At 41.2% G+C, this 20,331-nt stretch overlaps 1 protein-coding gene across 3 annotated transcripts in view; it reads left to right on the forward strand.

Annotated features, from left to right (window-relative positions):
- Positions 1-19,547, forward strand: part of LOC136977873 (uncharacterized) — a 124,912-nt gene extending 105,365 nt beyond the window's left edge. The window contains exons 1-2 of one of the 3 annotated variants that reach the window (XM_067273466.1): positions 5,124-5,624; positions 17,807-19,547. In XM_067273466.1, coding sequence (XP_067129567.1) covers positions 18,188-19,483 — 1,296 coding nt within the window. In that variant the 5' untranslated portion in view covers positions 5,124-5,624; positions 17,807-18,187 and the 3' untranslated portion in view covers positions 19,484-19,547. Of the gene's footprint in view, positions 1-5,123; positions 5,625-17,386; positions 17,426-17,806 lie in introns of those variants that run through there. The other 2 variants (XM_067273474.1, XM_067273481.1) reach the window with 2 other exon arrangements.
- Positions 19,548-20,331: the final 784 nt, after the last annotated feature.

Consider the following 20,331-nt stretch of genomic DNA (forward strand, 5'->3'; position numbering starts at 1 on the left):
CTAACAAGCATGACATGTGCTGCCCGTATTTCATTCATATTCTTGCTATGGCCTCCAGTTTTTGTTTGCCGCTTCAAACAAAACTTGGCCTGTTTCGCATAATTCACTTCTACTTTTTTCTGTTTTAAACTCTGCTGCAGTGCCATAATCTTTTCCTTGTCACAAACAGATTTCTTTTGATGTTTTTCAAAATGTTTGTGCTTCCTCTTCTGCTTTTTTTTCTGTTTCCTCTTCTTTTAACTTCTTTTCATTTTCCAATTGTTCTTGATAATTTCTATGTGCCGAGGCAGCTAATTTCAGTAGATTCTTTGTGATAGGTACAAGGTATGGGCTTTGGTCATACATGTTTAGTCCCTCCTTAACAATCAAAAGTGAATTAAGCATTCTTTTTGACATTGATGCTCTATCAGGAGGAAGTGCCCGGCATGAAATTGAAAATCCCTGTTCCACATCAGCATTGCCATGAGAGAGAGTCAATGCTGATTTCACTAATTTGGTTACACTGGGATATCGTGCATTCCCAAGGGAGTCAACCAATTTAAAATACTGACTCCAATAATAATCAATTCTCTGATCTGTTGTCTTTCCAATCTCTCTCAACTTGTTCAAATTGAAGTAGCCACCACTCATTCTGCAAAGTATCCTCAGCAATGTTACATGGAAGAGCTCTTGCAATGCTTACAATGTCCTCATAAGTGCTTTTTTCACTAATATTACTTGGTTGAAGACATGTCAATGATTTCAACAGTTTGCATTGAATTGGAGCTTTTTCTATCACATATATGGAAGCCACAACATAGTGTTTCTGTAAGCAACTGCGAAAATGCAATTGATCTTTTTGAGATAATTTACTCAACTTACTGGCGACCTCAGTGCTGCAAATAATTTCCTTGATGGCAAAAGATTTGTCTTGTCAAATAATTTCTTTGGATTTAACATATTACTATCATGCATAGCAGACTTAGATTGAAAGACAAGCTTCAAAATATCTACTTTCAAAATTCTAGTAACTAGCTTTAGAAACAAGTCTTGCAGTTTGCTGTACAGGAGATGTATTAGAGGTTCTTCTCTTTGAAAAAATGATGTATATTTTGTGAAAATTTCTGCACTTGAAATGCCTTGTAGTATTACTGCTTTCATGGAAGGAATCTTCAATAAGCAAGATATACTTCTTTACAAAGCACTTGCCATGATGCTTTGTTTACTCGAATGAATATACTTTAAGAAGTAGTAAGTTATGCCCTCCCACTGCTCAATTAACCTTGGCCGACATTCCATGTTGCAGCATCAATGTGTTGTTGAGTGTTTTATAAATCTATGCTTGGGCAACTTGAGCTTTTCTTGCACAGCTTTATAACTTTCCCACCGAGCAGGCCATTCATCAAAAAGTCTGTAAACTGCCACAGTAAGTTCTGATGCATCTTCACCCAGTTCATTTAATGCTTTCAGATGTGTGTTATGAATAATATGATCATACATGTTCCAATGTCAACAAGGCTTTTCTTGCAAATTCCCAGTACATCTTTCTTAAAAAATCTTAATACCTTTTGGCCCCTCGATGTGGTTTTTGTCTGTGGTGAGGGGACCTCCCAGAGATGGTTTAGTAACCCTTCTTTTCCATCTCTGGGATCTGAACGCCCACCCACGTGTTTGCTGTGCATGGTGTCCCGTATGCCGGAAAGGGGGATCCTGGTAGTTGAGGGGCAACATAACGTCCCCAACACACTGCTTTGGCCCCTGCTTCGGATAAACGGGAGGCTCAAATCATGCTCCATTTGAGTCAATCGGCTGGTCGTTGAGTCACTGTTGACCTCGGCTTAGAGTCAACCGATTGATGCAGACCGGGCGGACACGTCAGACAAGATGTGCTCTTCTCTGACTGCATTGTGAGGGTATAGCTCCTGGGAAACCCTGGTGTGACGGTCTATGGGAGTCTCCCATGTGACGGCATCCCCTTGTTTGGCCCCATGGTGGGTGGGGTCACTAGGAGCTGAATAGTTATTTCTAAACATGGATTATCAAAATCAAAAATTACAAGGACTGATGCATTACCATTAAAGGAGGTCAGTTTGTCCAACCAACCAACCTATCTCATAGTTCATAGTACTACTGAAAAACCTATGTCTAAGTGTTCCCCTTTCCTAATTCAAAAGTTGTTTGAATCAACTATTGGGCATTTAAAGAAAATACAAAAATTGAGGTCAGGGGACCTACTGATAGAAGCAGCCTCCTCTCAACAGTCAGCAAAGCTGTTGAAAATGACATCTCTAGGAGACATAACAGTCACCATCACACCGCATGCAAGTTTGAACTCATCACGTGGTGTGATATTTGAGATCGATCTGATGTCTGAAGATGAATCAGATATCCAGATCGGTCTTGCAGATCAAGGTGTCACTGCTGTCCGACGCATCTCCATCCATCGTGATGGCAAGTTGTTACCGACCAAACATCTCATTCTCAATTCCGGAAAACAAACATTGCCATCATTCATTACTGTGGGATATCTTCGATGCCCAGTTCAACCATATGTACCAAACCCACTGCGCTGCTTCAAATGCCAGCGGTTTGGACATTCTCAAACATCCTGCCGAGGAAAGAGCATATGTGCACAGTATGGAACTGAAGGTCACCAGAGCACTGAGTGTACCAATACTCCATGCTGTGTGAATTGCAAAGATTCTCATCCTGCCTACTTCCAGAAATGCCCTGCATGGCAAGAGAGAAAAAGAAATCCAGCGAGTAAAAACAGTTAGCAACATATCTTACCCAGAGGCTCGGCGCATGGTCACTTCAAGTGCACCATTGAAACAGAAGACATTTGCAGCTGTTTTGAAATCCACAAAGACACGTGCAGTTCAAAACGGATATTTCAGTTTCTCCAGAAAGAATCTCTCACTCGCCATGCGAAATGTCTACTGATCCCATCAAAAAAACACCAGAAAAAGAGAATGTAAAACCGAAAACACCTTACCTAAAACAGGGGTAATAACGAGAAACCTGGGTTATAAAAAGGCTAGTAAGAACCCATTAAACAAACAGAGTGAAAGCAGCTGTTTCTAAATCTAAAAAATCAGAGACTCAGTCTGTGAGAGAGTTCTATAATATCTCTGATGAAGAGAATAATGTGGAGGTTACAAAACCAATGTCACCTCCAAAAGAGAGACCCCCTGTTTGAATTAAAGAGGGATAAACCCTCGCAAAGAATGCTGCCTCAAACACACAATGGATTATAAAATAATCCAATGAAACTGTCGTGGTTTCCGCAACAAGTTCTCTGAACGTTAAACACTTGACATCATCTACCACATCTTTATCTAAACCAACCGACTTACCTTACAGTTCACGCTATCAGTGAAACACCTCTTTCTAAACGTTCTCCTTTTCTAATACAAAAATTGTTTGAATCAACCATTGGACATTTGAAAAAAATTCAAAAATTAAGATCAGGGGATTTACTCCTAGAGGCAATTTCACCTCAACAGTTGGCAAAACTTTTGTCAACAAAGACATTGGGAGACATAGAGGTCACCATTACACAACACATGAGTTTGAACTCATCACGTGGTGTTATATCTGAGATCGATCTGATGTCTGAAGATGAATCAGACATCCAGATCGGTCTTTCAGACCAAGGTGTCACTGCTGTCTCGACGCATCTCCATTCGTCGGGATGGCAAGTTGATATCTACAAAACATCTTATTCTTGACTTTCAGAAAGCCAACATTGCCATCGTTCATTACAGCAGGATATCTACGCTGTCCAGTTCGCCCGTATGTTCCAAATTCGCTGCGTTGCTTTAAATGCCAGCGATTTGGACATTCCAGACCTCCTGCCGAGGCAAAAGCTTATGTGCACAGTGTGGAACTGAAGGTCACGACAGTACTGAATGTAAAAGTACTCCACACTGTGTGAACTGCAAGGATGCCCATCCTGCCTATTCCCGGAAATGCCCTGCATGGCAAAGAGAAGAAAGAGATTCAACGCGTAAAAACAGTGAACAACATACCTTATCCAGAGGCTCGGCGCATGGTCACTTCAAGTGCACCACTGAACAGAAAGACATTTGCTGCTGTCTTGAAATCCACAAACACTTGTGGGGTTCAAACAGATATTTCTGTTCTCCCAAGTGAATCTCTTACCTCGCCATGCGAAATGTTTTATACTCAATCTACACAAACAGAAGAAAAGGAGAGCAAAAGACAAGACACCCCTTACCTAAAGCAGGGGTAATAACCAGAAATGTGGGTTCAAAAAAGGCTAATAAGAACCCACTTAACAAACAAAAAGTGAAAGTCAGCCCTCTCTAAATCTAAAAAGTCAGAGACTCAGTCTATGAGTGAGTTCTCCGACTTCTCTGATGAAGAGACTAATAGGAGGTTACACAACCAACCTCACCTCCAAAAGGAAAATCCGCTGTAAATTAAAGAGGGATACCTTTGCAAAGAATGCTGCCTCAAACACATAATGGATTATAAAATAATCCAATGGAACTGTCGTGGTTTCCGCAACAACTTTTCTGACGTTAAACACTTGACATCTCTACCTCATCTCTCTGCGTGGCACTCCAGGAAACACATTTGAAATCTGGAGAAAGAATTTCTTTAAAAGGATTCGATCTCTACCGTAAAGATGATGACAGCCACACTCGCGCCAGTGGAGGTGTGGCTGTACTGGTTTCAAACCGCATCCCGTCTTTACCGGTACAAATAACAACAGAGCTGCAAGCTGTGGCAGTCAGAATTTCAATTGGCGTTACTGTCACAGTTTGTTCCATATACTTGCCACCAGATGTCAGAGTCAATGAGGATGAATTGGATGCCTTGGTTGAACAGCTGCCAACTCCATTCCTTTTACTCGGTGATTTCAATGGTCACAATCCAATGTGGGGCAGTCCCGACATCAATCGTCGTGGCAGGGCCATTGAGAGATTTATAGGCAATCACCAACTGTATATATTTAATACCGGAGAAGTGACATACTTCCATGCCCCAACAAGAACATTCACTGCCATTGATTTATCATTAGCTAGTCCGAACTTGTTTTCAGCATTTACATGGGGGGTTGGATCTAATCCACTCTCTAGTGACCACTTCCCAATATTTCTAAAATACCGAGGCAGAGAAAGCTGTGAAACAGCCCGTCCACCACGCTGGAAACTTGAAACAGCAGATTGGCCTGCATTTTCTTCTTTGGCTAAAATCACTGAGGAAATGGTCAATACTGCTGATATCAATGATGCAGTTGAAGCCGTCACATTCGAGTATTATTCAGGCAGCTGAAAAAACAATGGGGAAAACATCAACCAGATATCCAAAGCATCCGAAACCATGGTGGGATCAGAATTGCGAGGCAGCATTTAAAAAGCAAAAGAAAGCATGGGGGATTTTCAGAAGATACCCCACTGCTGAGAATTTGATTGCTTTTAAAAAAGCAAAGGCAAATGCCAGGAAAATAAGGAGGCAAAGCCAAAGGGATTCTTGGAGGAAGTATGTATCTAGCATAACATCTTCCACCAGCTCAAAAGCAGTCTGGGATAAAATCCATAAAATTAATGGGAAATATGCTTCTCACTCTCTGTCCATGTTGGAAAATAATGGCACAATAATCAGTGATATACAAGGTATTGCTGATTTGTTGGGTGAGACGTTTTCGGCTTCATCCAGCAATATTATGTATACAAGGAATTTTCAGGTTTATAAAGCTCAAAGTGAAAAACAGTACTTAAACTTTCACTTCCTCATCTAATGAGGAATATAATGTGCCATTCACCAGAATCGAATTACATAGAGCGATGTCTCGCTCGGGGAATACTGCTGTAGGCCCGGATAAAATCCACTACAGCATGATTAAAAATCTGTCAGACAATTCCCTTTGTAATCTTCTGAATCTGTTTAACAGAATATGGACAGAACATACTTTTCCTGACTCTTGGAGGCTATCAATCATTATTCCCATTCCCAAGCCAGGTAAAGACTGCAAGAATCCCTCTAATTACAGACCAATCTCTCTTACGAGTTGTCTCTGTAAACTTTTTGAGAGAATGGTAAACGGACGTTTGATGTTCCTCTTAGAGGAAAAGAACTACTTTTCACCACATCAGAGTGGATTTCGTAGGAACAGAAGTACCACGGACAATTTAGTAAAGCTTGAAGCATCCATACGCGAAGCGTTTGTTAGACGACAGCACTTAGTGTCTGTGTTTTTCGATATAGAGAAGGCCTATGATCGCTGCTGGCGATACGGAATACTCTCGTGATCTGCACCAATTCGGATTGCGGGGTAATTTGCCAACTTTTATAAAAAACTTCCTACGGAATCGAAGATTCCAAGTCAGGATGGGCACACTTTATCTAGGCCTTACACACAAGAAGAAGGTGTTCCTCAAGGTTCTATTTTGAGTGTAACTCTGTTCCTAATTAAAATTAATAGCATAGCTAAGTGTCTTCCTTCCAGTGTGAAACACTCCTTGTATGTGGATGACTTTCAGATCTCCTGTCAGTCTACTAACATGAGTTTTATTGAAAGACAACTGCAAACCTCTTTAAATCGGACAGACAATTGGTCCAAGATCAATGGTTTCAGTTTTAATGTAGAGAAGACCTCGTGCATCCACTTTTGCCGAAGGCGTGGTTTGCACCTGGATCCTGAAATTCACCTAAATGGGGTGAAAATCCCAATGGTCAACGAGGCTAAGTTTCTTGGGGTTGTGTTGAACCATAAATTGACGTTCCTGCCACACTTACGTAATTTGAAGAGTAGATGTTTAAAAGCTCTGAACCTTTTAAAGGTATTATACTGTTCATTCTGGGAGCAGACAAATGTTTAATGCTCAGGATTTATAGAGCTGTTGTCCGCTCTAAGCTGGACTATGGATGTGTTGTGTATGGCTCTGCACGAGAATCTACTCTTCGGATGCTGGATCCAATCCACCACAAGCATTGCGTTTGTGTACTGGTGCATTTCGAACTTCTCCTGTTCAAAGTTTGTATGTGGATGCTCACGAGCCTCCACTATCTCTTAGGAGAGAACAGTTGTCTCTTTTTTTTATTATATTGAACAGAGATTTCAGAATAAACTGTTAGCTGATTGTTCAGATACTCAGCTGAAAAGACTATTTGCAGCTCGTTCAAGTAGTGTCCCTACATTCGACATAAGAATGGAGAATCTAAGCAGCACGATTGACCTGGACACAAGCAACATTTCACAGGTTGAGGTTAATAGTATTCCATATTGGTTAATCCCAGTGATAAATGTTGATTTAAGCTTAAAGCAGTTTCCAAAAGAAACCATTCCAGACTATGTCTGTAGACAGCACTTCGCAGAAATTCAATATTGTGACAGGAATTTAATTCCTATATACACCAATGGATCTAAATCGGATGACTATGTTGGCTTAGCTTTTGTTTGCCAGGATGAAATCGTGGCAGAACAAATAGCACCGAATTCTTCCATTTTTACTGCGGAGTTGCAGGCTATTTATTTAGCTCTAAAGTATATAAATAGGAAAGGTCATCGTTGCTGCGTGATTTACACTGACTCAGTTAGTGCACTTCAGGCTTTGATCTCGTACGAACCTAGTTTTCACTCCATAGTGATTAAAATTCGTAAGTTGATTTGCCATCTTTTTGCGAGGAATTTCTCTATAAAATTTTGTTGGGTCCCAGGCCATGTAGGTATAAGAGGGAATGAAGAAGCTGACGTAGCTGCAAAGTCAGCAAGTCCTTCTCAGCATACAATGTTTATTGAAGGAGGTGACTTGAAGCTAGTTGTTAAAAAACGACTAGAGGAGAGATGGCAAAATGTGTGGAACGCACAAGTCCACAATAAACTACACGAGATCAAACCTATGATAGGGTTTCTTCTGTGTACAATCTTCTATGACAGGAGATCTGAGGTCATTCTTACTCGTTTGAGAATTGGACATACTCGACTGACTCATTAATACCTTTTGAAGGGTGATGACCAGTTTGTGTGTCAGTATTGCAACTGTAATGTAAGTGTTAAGCACATACTGAGCAATTGCACTGCCTCTGAACGGATTCGTAGGCAGCATTTTGGAAATGCAAGTTTTAAAGAGATTTTGGGCCAGAGGCTAAATGTTGATAAATTATTGAACTTTCTAAAAGTTACAAATATTTATAAAGAGATTTAATTATTTATTTATTTATATCTATATACATCTTGTTGTTATACACAGTTTAACTGTTGTATATTTTTGTTATTGGTTTTTGTTTTTTGTTTTGTTCATTTTTATTGTTATTTATGTACTTACATATAATCACTTCTTATGTGGCCCTTGTGTAAAAAAACTTTAACCAACCAACCAATTTTCTCCCCTTTTATACCTGGCATTTGATTTTATCTTTTATTTACTGAATTTTTCTCTATTTCCCTTTTTAAGGTTTCTTTCTCCTTTAGCTCTTGTACTCTGATTCATATGTTGTCGTTCCTGATTATCCTAATACCCTTGACTTGTGTCTCCAGTTTTTGGGGTTGTATTTCTTTTTTTATGGTATTTGTTATTTGTTCTATGTTTACGTTGTCTTCCTGAGTCTTTTTAATAGGGTATATTATCACTGCGTTGTTACCTCCCCTACCTTCATGTACAAGTTTGGTGGACAACGATTTATATATTGTTTTTGTGGTATTGCTAGCAGCACTGTTGCTGCTTACAATTTCAGCATATGTCCTCTGTTTTGTAGTGGACAGCTTGGCGGTTTAATTATTGCTATTGTTAGTGCATATTTCTTATATTATGTTTATTAGTTGTTGAACAGTATTGCTTCGCTCCTCTTTGGAAGCCCGAATTTCACATAAAATGCCAAACATTTTGTTGACGTCAGCAAAAAGCTGAGTGACCCTTTCCTTAATTTTCCTACCGTTTTTGATCCTAATATTGCTCTTATAAGGCTCAGGAAGCAAGTCCATTATGCGCTTTAATTGTGTGCTAGCATGTCTTAGGATTTCTTTTTATCTAAAGTTGGTTGTGTCCAGATCTGCTAAATTAGCTGGGGGTTCTTCCGAACATGTTATTATGGACTCGTCATGAGCGATGTTGTCTACAACGGCAGAATCCTTCATTGTATAATAAGCAGTTAGCAGCTAAACAAAATCAGGAGGCACTAGCCTCTGGGCAGCTGGGAGGCAGAGAACCAAAGCCAGATGGTCAAGCCGAATGGCTAGAAGTTAGTAGAAGCAGTGGAAGAGGTCGGTGGCAACAATTTTCACACAATGAGCACAGAAAGGCGTCGAAGGCATTGTTACGAAGAGACGAGAGGAAAAGTCAGATCAGGGACCCTTGAACAAAGAGACGCCAATCGGCTACACCTAAGTGGAACAGCAGAATAAGGCCAGAAATAAAAATAAAAACCGGAGCAAAGAGGTAAGCCGGAAAACCCAAAAGGGAAGGTTTGAACACCAACATGTCCCTAACAGGCCCGAAAAACACAGTGAGCGTTTGTTAGAGGTGATACGTCGGTGCGGTTGAAACGCGCCGAGTAGCTAAATTGACCACGTGGCGCGATACTTGTCCTTTGTCTAATGGAAAATTTTAAAAACTTATATAACTCCATGAAAAATAGACCTACGAACACTGGGTTTGGATGGGTTGTAGAGTGGCTCGCGGGCCAACAGAAACCGTTTGATTAACAGCCGGATAGACGATCACAAGCCCGATGCGGGCCGACAAAAGTCTGAAAATACGAACAGTGGAAACTCGAAAATTAATAGACCGATTTTAACAAAAGTAACACTCACGGATAGCTGACACTATGGTGATTTCAACAATGTGTAGAAGTCCGATATCCATAAAGTATTTTAGACGAAAAACCGATCGAAAGATGGAGCTGATGCACACACATACAACAAGTATCGCAACTCGGTAGAAAAGCCGGCCGCTTGTATCGTAACAAAAAATTTGGAAATAATTTTCAAAAATTAACTCTGGAAGGTCATAACAAAGTTGGTAGAGGCTCTGTCAGGATGCTGGTCTTTGAATTTAGTGCTTATTTTGGATTTAAACTTAGATTTTATTTTATTTTAATCTTGGAATTTGAACTGCGGTGTGCTGGATTGCGGATTGTGGTTGTGAAAGTGTAAGGTTTGATGGATTGTTGGTGGTTGACTTAGCTTTGGCTGGCTCTCAGATGGTTGTTGTTGTGGTTCAAGTTGGGATGATGGTTTTTGGCAATGCATTTCTGCTGACTTAGTGGTTACTGAAAATTAACTTTAAATTAAAATTAAGCTCGAACTTTCAAGACATTAATGAGCTTCACTTTTAAAACTCATTTAAATAAGAGTTAAACTAAAATGAATTAAATTGGACTAGATTTGGTACTTATTCGAATTAAAAATTTTTGCAAAATTCTTTTATGAATTTTTTACAGACGTGTATAAATTCACTTTAATACATGTTGATTATATTCTAATTTAACAACAATTTTGTTATTCAAATCATTGACGTACACTTGTTGTCTACATTGGTAAGATTGATCATATATTCGATAATTAGATTAAAAGGAGATAAAATTGCTACATTTAAATAAATAAATAAGTTTGAAATTAAATTAAAACTAAAATTTGAATTAAAACAATTTAAAATTCAATAATTAAAATAAAACTGAAACAGCATGACCTATGTGCCTAGGTAGAGGTCAAACTGTTTTAATCAACTTCTCTTGCCACTGAGGCATCATCATCAGCAGAAGCATCTGACTTATCTCTCCCTACTTGTCATGGTCGAGTCGAGGTTGGTTGCACCACTTGTGCTAGGTGCAACACTAATTCCACTTGGTCCTGCTACTTCTCCACTAGTGGCAGCTCTGGGGATTGTTCCTTTACCGTAAATTTGCACCTGTAATGCATTACCAACTACCCCAGCTGCATATTCATAAGGTTACTTTTTGGAGGAGTAGTTGGTGAAAGAGGTGACAACTCTTGAAGATATTGTTGCCTCCTTCTAGGTTGGCCATTTCCTCCGCTATATATAGGTCAGTAACTATTCGTAGGGTTTCTTCAACGTCGATTTTCATATTAATACTATTCCGTCAGTTTGCTGACTGCCTAGTTATGGTTTTTTCGAAATTTGTGACACAGACACTTCTGATTACAGGAATCATGTCGTCGAAGCGGGAGTAGGTGCAAATAAATGGTGGAGTGTAAATATTTGTCATCATTGTTGTGAATTCAACAAATCCTTTTATTAATTCGCTCCGACTTCTCTTTACTAGCTCAGCACGCTTTTCGGTGCCAATAGGAGCTAAGCCAACTTGGTAAAGGAATTTGTTCACAACCTTATACCCATTCCTGCTATTCACTTCTAATTTTTTCAACCAGTAGGAGTTAAATATTATATCTACTGATGCAATTTGTTGTTGGAATAAGGTAACAGCTTGCCCTTCAAGCCCAGCTATTAGTTTTTTTGCTTCCTCCACTGCTGTTTTTACTATCGTGTCTTCTGTGGCTTGAATAGATGATATGAATTGTGGGTCTCTTTTTTGAACTTGATAAGCGATTGCTGTAGCTAATAGCAAAAACCATTTTCTTTCATAGTTGCTGTTTTCTTCCCCTTCGTATCTAATGGCTTCCTTGTGATAAGTAGCCTGGCATTTGTCTATGGGCACCCAACCTATATACTCTGTACTAGGATCACTGAGCCAATCAACAGAATCATCTACGTAGGCTGGACATTGTTTTCTAATGTTTCCTCCAACTGCAAGTCTTTCTGCACGCTGTTGTTGCATTGTTCCTAGCATTCTTATAAGTGTTGACAAAACTGATTGTCCGACACGTAAGGCAGTTTTGGTATGACCAGCAATAGCGAAGAATTCAGCGTGGTTTAATTGCTCTTCCAATGCTGTTCGAAATTTATTTACGGAAGTTTGGTAAATCCGAAGTGCCCTTTCTGTGCCAGGCTCACCATGTGTGAATTTTTTGTAGATCTTGTCCAGAGGTTTTGTTATTTCATCGCTCATTCAGACATGGCAGCATTGAAGAATGGAACACTGTGTAGCCACAGCATTCCTGCCATTGGGGTGGCATTGCTAGATGCTTCGTTAAAATATTCACCTAGAATTGCAGACCTCTCTTTATAGGATTTACCTTGCATCTTCCCCTCGATGTGGGTTCCTGTCCGTGGTGAGGGGACCTCCCAGAGATGGTTTGGTATTTCTTCTTTACCATCCCTGGGATCTGAACGCCCACCCACGTGTTTGCCGTGCGTGGTGGCCCGTATGCCGGAAAGGGGGATCCTGGTAGTTGAGGGGCAACATACCGTTCCCAACACACTGCTTTGGCCCCTGCTTCGGATAAACGGGAGGCTCAAATCAGGCTCCGTTTGAGTCAATCGGCTGGTCGGTGAGTCATTCTTGACCTCGGCTTGGAGTCAACCGATCGATGCAGACCGGGCGGACACGTCAGGCAAGATGTGCTCTTCTTGACTGCATTGTGAGGGTATAGCTCCTGGGAAACCCTGGTGTGACGGTCTATGGGAGTCTCCCATGTGACGGCATCCCCTTGTTGGACCCCATGGTGGGTGGGGTCACTAGGAGCTGAATAGTTATTTTTAAACATGGATTCAACAAATTCAAAAACCACAAGCACCATGGCATCACAACCAAAGGAGGTCAGTTCCTCCAACCAACCAATTTATCTCATAGTACATAGTACTACTGAAAAACCGATGTCTAAGTGTTCCCCTTTCCTAATTCAAAAGTTGTTTGAATCAACTATTGGACATTTAAAGAAAATACAAAAATTGAGGTCAGGGGACCTACTGATAGAAGCAGCCTCCTCTCAACAGTCAGCAAAGCTTTTGAAAATGACATCTCTAGGAGACATAACAGTCACCATCACACCACACGCAAGTTTGAACTCATCACGTGGTGTGATATCTGAGGTCGATCTGATGTCTGAAGATGAATCAGATATCCAGATCGGTCTTTCAGATCAAGGTGTCACTGCTGTCCGACGCATCTCCATTCGTCGTGATGGCAAGTTGATACCAACTAAACATCTCATTCTCACTTTTGGAAAGCCAACATTACCATCATTTGTTACTGCAGGATATCTGCGCTGTCCAGTTCGACCATATGTTCCAAACCCACTGCGCTGCTTCAAATGCCAGCGGTTTGGACATTCTCAAACATCCTGCAGAGGAAAGAGCGTATGTGCACAGTGTGGAAGTGAAGGTCACCAGAGTGCTGAGTGTACCAATACTCCATGCTGTGTGAATTGCAAAGACGCCCATCCTGCCTACTCCCGGAAATGCCCTGCATGGCAGAGAGAGAAAGAAATCCAACGAGTGAAAACAGTTAGCAACATACCTTACCTAGAGGCTCGGCGCATGGTCACTTCAAGTGCACCATTGAAACAGAAGACATTTGCAGCTGTTTTGAAATCCACAAAGACATGTGCAGTTCAAACGAATATTTCAGTTTCTCCGAAAGAATCTCTCACTTGCCATGCGAAATGTCTACTGATCCCATCAAAAGAAACACCAGAAAAAGAGAATCTAAAAGCAAAAGCACCCCTACCTAAAACAGGGGTCACAACAAGAAACCTGGGTTCTAAGAAGGCAAGTAAGAACCCACTAAACAAACAGAGAGTGAAAGCAGCTCTCTCTAAATCTAAAAAATCAGAGGCTCAATCTATGAGTGAGTTCTCTGATATCTCTGATGAAGAGAATAATATGGAGGTGCCACAACCAATTTCACCTCCAAAAGGAAAATCCTCTGTGAAATTGAAGAGGGACACTTTTGCGAAGAATGCTACCTCAAACACATAATGGATAACAAAATAATCCAATGGAACTGTCGTGGTTTCCGCAACAACTTTTCTGACATTAAACACTTGACATTATCTACCTCATCTCTCTGTGTGGCACTCCAGGAAACCCATCTGAAACCTGGAGAAAATATTTCTTTAAAAGGATTCAATCTTTATCGTAAGGATGACGATAGCCACAACCGTGCCAGCGGAGGTGTGGCTATACTGGTTTCAAACCGCATCCCGTCCTTACCGGTACAAATAACAACAGAGCTGCAAGCTGTGGCAGTCAGAATTTCAATTGGCGTTACTGTCACAGTTTGTTCCATATACTTGCCACCAGATGTCAGAATTGATGAAGATGAATTGGATGCCTTGGTTGAACAACTGCCGACTCCATTCCTTTTACTCGGTGATTTCAATGGCCACAACCCAATGTGGGGCAGTCCCGACATAAACCGTCGAGGCAGGGCCATTGAGAGATTTATAGGCAATCACCAACTCTATTTATTTAATACTGGAGAAGTGACATACTTCCACGCCCCAACAAGAACATTTACTGCCATTGATTTGACATTAGCTAGTCCAAATCTGTTTTCAGCGTTTACATGGAAGGTTGGATGTAATCCACTTTCCAGCGACCACTTCCCAATATTTTTAGAATATCGAGGCAGAGAAAGCTGTGAAACAGCCCGTCCACCACGCTGGAAATTTGAAACGGCAGATTGGCCTACATTTTCCTCTTTGGCTAACATCACTGAGGAAATGGTCAATACTGCCGATATCAATGATGCAGTAGAAGTTGTCACATCGAGTATTATTCAGGCAGCCGAAAAAACAATGGGGAAAACGTCAACCAGATATCCAAAACATCCGAAACCATGGTGGGATCAGAATTGTGAGGTAGCATTTAAAAAACAAAAGAAAGCATGGGGGATCTTCAGAAGATACCCCACTGCTGAGAATTTGATAGCTTTTAAAAAAGCAAAGGCAAATGCCAGAAAAATAAGGAGGCAAAGCCAAAGGGATTCATGGAGGAAGTATGTATCTAGCATAACATCTTCCACCAGCTCAAAAGCGGTCTGGGATAAAATCCATAAAATTAATGGGAAATATGCTTCTCACTCTCTGTCCATGCTGGAAAATAATGGCACAATAATCAGTGACATAAAAGGTATTGCTGATTGTTTGGGTGAAACATTTTCGTCCTCATCCAGCAATATTATGTATACAAAGGATTTTCAGGCTTACAAAGTGCGATCTGAAAAACAATATCTAAACTTCCACTCCCCATCTAATGAGGAATATAATGTGCCATTCAGCAGAATAGAACTATGTACAGCAATCTCTCGCTCGGGGAATACTGCTGTAGGCCCGGATAAAATCCACTACAGCATGATTAAAAATCTATCAGACAATTCCCTCAGTAATCTTCTGAATCTGTTTAACAGAATATGGACAGAACATACTTTTCCAGACTCTTGGAGGCTATCTATCATCATTCCCATACCCAAGCCAGGTAAAGACCACAAAAATCCCTCTAATTATAGACCAATTTCTCTGACTAGTTGTCTCTGCAAACTTTTCGAGAGAATGGTAAACAGACGCCTGATGTTCCTCTTAGAGGAAAAGAACTACTTTTCACCACATCAGAGTGGATTTCGTAGGAACAGAAGTACCACAGACAATTTAGTAATTCTTGAAACATCTATACGCGAAGCGTTTGTTAGACGGCAGCACTTAGTGTCTGTGTTTTTTGATATAGAGAAGGCCTACGATCGCTGCTGGCGATACGGTATACTTCGTGATCTGCACAAATTCGGATTGCGGGGTAATTTGCCAATTTTTATAAAAAACTTCCTGCAGAATCGTAGATTCCAAGTCAGGATGGGCAACACTTTTTCTAGGCCTTTCACACAAGAAGAAGGTGTTCCTCAAGGTTGTATTTTGAGTGTGACTCTGTTCCTAGTAAAAATTAACAGCATAGCTAAGTGTCTTCCTCCCAGTGTGAAACACACTCTGTATGTGGATGACTTTCAGATCTCCTGCCAGTCTAGTAACATGGGTTTCATCGAGAGACAGCTGCAAACCTCGCTAAACCGCATAGACAATTGGTCCAAGATCAATGGTTTTACTTTTAATGCAGAGAAGACCTCCTGTATCCACTTTTGCCGAAGGCGTGGTTTGCACCTGGACCCGGAAATTCACCTAAATGGGGTTAAAATCCCAATAGTCAATGAGGCAAAGTTTTTGGGTGTTGTGTTTGACCAAAAACTGACGTTCTTATCACACTTGCGCAATTTGAAGAGTAGATGTTTAAAATCTCTGAACCTTTTAAAGGTACTGTGCTGCTCATCCTGGGGAGCAGACAAATGTTTGATGCTTAGGATATATAGAGCCCTCGTTCGCTCTAAGCTGGACTATGGAAGCGTTGTCTATGGCTCTACGCGAGAATCTACTCTTCGGATGCTGGATCCAATCCACCATCAAGCATTGCGTTTGTGCACTGGTGCATTTCGAACTTCTCCTGTCCAAAGTTTGTACGTGGATGCTTATGAGCCTCCACTATCTCTCAGGAGAGAGCAGTTGTCTCTGTTCTATTATATTAAGCAGAAATCTCAGATTAAATCTTCAGTTGATTGTATAGTATCAGATACTCAGCTGATAAGATTATTTGCAGCCCGCCCAAGTAGTGTCCCTACATTCAGCATAAGAATGGAGAATGTCAGCAGCACGATCGACCTGGATATGGGTAACATTTCACAGCCTGAGCTTTATAGTATATCACCTTGGTCAACTCCTGTGATAAATGTCGATCTTAGCTTAAAGCAATTTCCTAAGGAATCCACCCCAGATTACATGTATAGACAGTACTTTGCTGAAATTCGACATCGTGACAGGAATTTAATTCCTATATACACTGATGGGTCTAAATCGGATGATTACGTTGGGTCAGCCTTTGTCTGTCAGAATGAAATTGTGGCAGAACAAATCGCACCAAATTCCTCCATTTTTACTGCGGAGTTGCAGGCTATTTATTTAGCCTTAAAGTATATAAATAGGAAAGGTCATCGTTGCTGCATGATTTACACTGACTCAGTTAGTGCACTTCAGGCTTTGATCTCGTATGAACCTAGTTCTCACTCCATAGTGATTAAAATTCGTAAGCTGATTTGCCATCTTTTTGCGAGGAATTTCTCTATAAAATTTTGTTGGGTCCCAGGCCATGTAGGTATAAGAGGAAATGAAGAAGCTGACGCAGCTGCAAAGTCAGCAAGACCTTCTCAGCATACAATGTTTATTGAAGGAGGTGACTTGAAGCTAGTTGTTAAAAAACGACTAGAGGAGAGATGGCAAAATGTGTGGAACGTACAAGTCCACAATAAACTACACGAGATCAAACCTGTGATAGAAAATTGGACACAGAAGAAACCCTATGACAGAAGATCTGAGGTCATTCTTACTCGTTTGAGAATTGGACATACTCGACTGACTCATCAATACCTTTTGAAGGGTGATGACCAGCCTGTATGTCAGTATTGCAACTGTAATGTAAGTGTTAAGCACATACTGAGCAATTGCATCGCCTCTGAACGGATTCGTAGGCAGCATTTTGGAAATGCAAGTTTTAAAGAGATTTTGGGCCAGAGGCCAAATGTTGATAAATTATTGAACTTTTTAAAAGTTACAAATATTTATAAAGAAATTTAATTAATTATTTATTTATTTATATCTATATACATCTTGTTGTTACAAAACCCATGCAGTTTAATTGTTGTATATTTTTGTTATTGGTTCTTTGTTTTTTGTTTTGTTGATTTTTATTGTTTATTGTTATTTATGTACATATATATACCATAAGTTGTGGCGCAGCTTGGGCCCTACGTGTGGCCCTTGTTGCCAATAAACTTTAACCAACTAACTAACTAACCTTGCTATCCTCTGAACAAAAGCTCCTTTCCTAGGTACATGAAACAACAATGAAGGGTAAAAGGTTATGGTATCAGTGGCACCAAAAAGATGCTGCAAGCCTTACAGCTTCGTCCCCTCGATGTGGGTTCCTGTCCGTGGTGAGGGGACCTCCCAGAGATGGTTTAGTAACTCTTCTTTACCATCCCTGGGATCTGAACGCCCACCCACGTGTTTGCCGTGCGTGGTGACCCGTATGCCGGAAAGGGGGATCCTGGTAGTTGAGGGGCAACATAACGTCCCCAACACACTGCTTTGGCCCCTGCTTCGGATAAACGGGAGGCTCAAATCAGGCTCCGTTTGAGTCAATCGGCTGGTCGTTGAGTCATTCTTGACCTCGGCCTGGAGTCAACCGATCGATGCAGACCGGGCGGACACGTCAGACAAGGTGTGCTCTTCTCGACTGCATTGTGAGGGTATAGCTCCTGGGAAACCCTGGTGTGACGGTCTATGGGATCCTCTCATGTGACGGCATCCCCTTGTTGGGCCCCATGGTGGGTGGGGTCACTAGGAGCTGAATATCTACTCTTAAATATGGATTCTAAAACCCCAAAAAATCCAGACATGCCAAAAAATACAAATGAAAACATTTCCAGCCAGCCATGCTACTTGATAGTGCATGCTACTGGAGAAAAACCTCTGTCAAAATGCTCCCCTTTCTTGATCCAGAAGTTATTCGAATCAACCATTGGGCACCTGAAGAAAACACAGAAATTGAGGTCAGGGGACCTACTTGTAGAAACTGCCTCACCTCAACAATCGGCAAAACTTTTAGCTACAAAGAATTTAGGAGAAATTGAAGTGACAGTCACACCACATGGAAGTTTGAATTCATCACGTGGTGTGATATCTGAGATCGATCTGATGTCTGAAGATGAATCAGATATCCAGATCGGTCTTTCAGACCAAGGCGTCACTGCTGTCCGACGCATCTCCATTCGTCGGGATGGCAAGTTGATTCCTACAAAACATCTTATTCTGACATTTAATAAACCGACTTTGCCATCTGTTATTACAGCCGGTTATCTACGCTGCCCAGTTCGCCCATATGTTCCAAATCCGCTGCGTTGCTTTAAATGCCAGCGATTTGGACATTCACAAACATCTTGCCGAGGGAAAAGCGTATGCGCACAGTGTGGGACGGAAGGTCACGAGAGTACCGAATGTAAAACTACCCCATGCTGTGTGAACTGCAAGGATGCCCATCCTGCCTACTCCCGAAAATGCCCTGCATGGCAGAGAGAGAAAGAGATCCAGCGAGTGAAAACAGTCAACAATGTACCTTACCCAGAGGCTCGCCGCATGGTCACTTCAAGTGCACCACTGAAGCAGAAGACCTATGCTGCTGTCTTGAAATCCACAAACACTTGTGCAGTTCAAACAGATATCTCTGTCTCTCCAAGTGAATCCTTTACTCGCCATGCGAAATGTTTAATACTGCCATCTACCCAAACACCAGAAAAAGAGAGCAAGAAGACAAAGACACCCCTACCTAAAACAGGGGTAACAACCAGAAATGTGGGTTCTAAAAAAGCCAGTAAGAACCCACTTAACAAACAAAGAGTGAAAGCAGCCCTCTCTAAAGTTTCAAAAAAATCAGAAGCTCAATCTGTGAGTGAGTTTTCTGACATATCTGACGAAGAGCCTAATACGGAGGTTACAAAACCAAAGTCACCTCCAAAAGAGAGACCCCCTGTTAAATTAAAGAGGGATACCCTCGCAAAGAATGCTACCTCAAACACATAATGGATTATAAAATAATCCAATGGAACTGTCGTGGTTTCCGCAACAACTTCTCTGACGTTAAACACCTGACATATCTACCTCATCTCTCTGCGTGGCACTCCAGGAAACACATCTAAAACCTGGAGAAAGAATTTCTTTAAAAGGATTCGATCTTTACCGTAAAGATGACGACAGCCACACCCGCGCCAGTGGAGGTGTGGCTGTACTGGTTTCAAACCGCATCCCGTCTTTTCCGGTACAAATAACAACAGAGCTGCAAGCTGTGGCAGTCAGAATATCTATGGGCGTCACTGTCACAGTTTGTTCCATATACTTGCCACCAGATGTCAGAGTCAATGAGGATGAATTGGATGCATTGGTTGAACAGCTGCCAACTCCTTTTTTTTTACTTGGTGATTTCAATGGCCACAATCCAATGTGGGGCAGTCACGATATCAACCGTCGAGGCAGAGCCATTGAAAGATTCATAGGTAATCACCAACTATATTTATTTAATACTGGAGAAGTGACATACTTCCACGCCCCAACAAGAACATTCACTGCCATTGATCTATCATTAGCAACCCCAAATCTGTTTTCAGCGTTTATATGGGAGGTTGGATCTAATCCACTTTCCAGTGACCACTTCCCAATATTTCTAAAATACCAAGGCAGAGAAAGCTGTGAAACAGCCCGTCCACCACGCTGGAAACTTGAAACGGCAGATTGGCCTGCTTTTTCCTCTTTGGCTAATATCACTGAGGAAATGGTCAATACTGCCGATATCAATGATGCAGTCGAAGTTGTCACTTCCAGTATTATTCAGGCAGCCGAAAAAACAATGGGGAAAACGTCAACCAGATATCCAA

This window comes from Centruroides vittatus, unplaced genomic scaffold (assembly GCF_030686945.1).
Source record: "Centruroides vittatus isolate TY-2023 unplaced genomic scaffold, ASM3068694v2 contig_112, whole genome shotgun sequence".
Lineage (NCBI taxonomy): Eukaryota > Metazoa > Arthropoda > Arachnida > Scorpiones > Buthidae > Centruroides > Centruroides vittatus.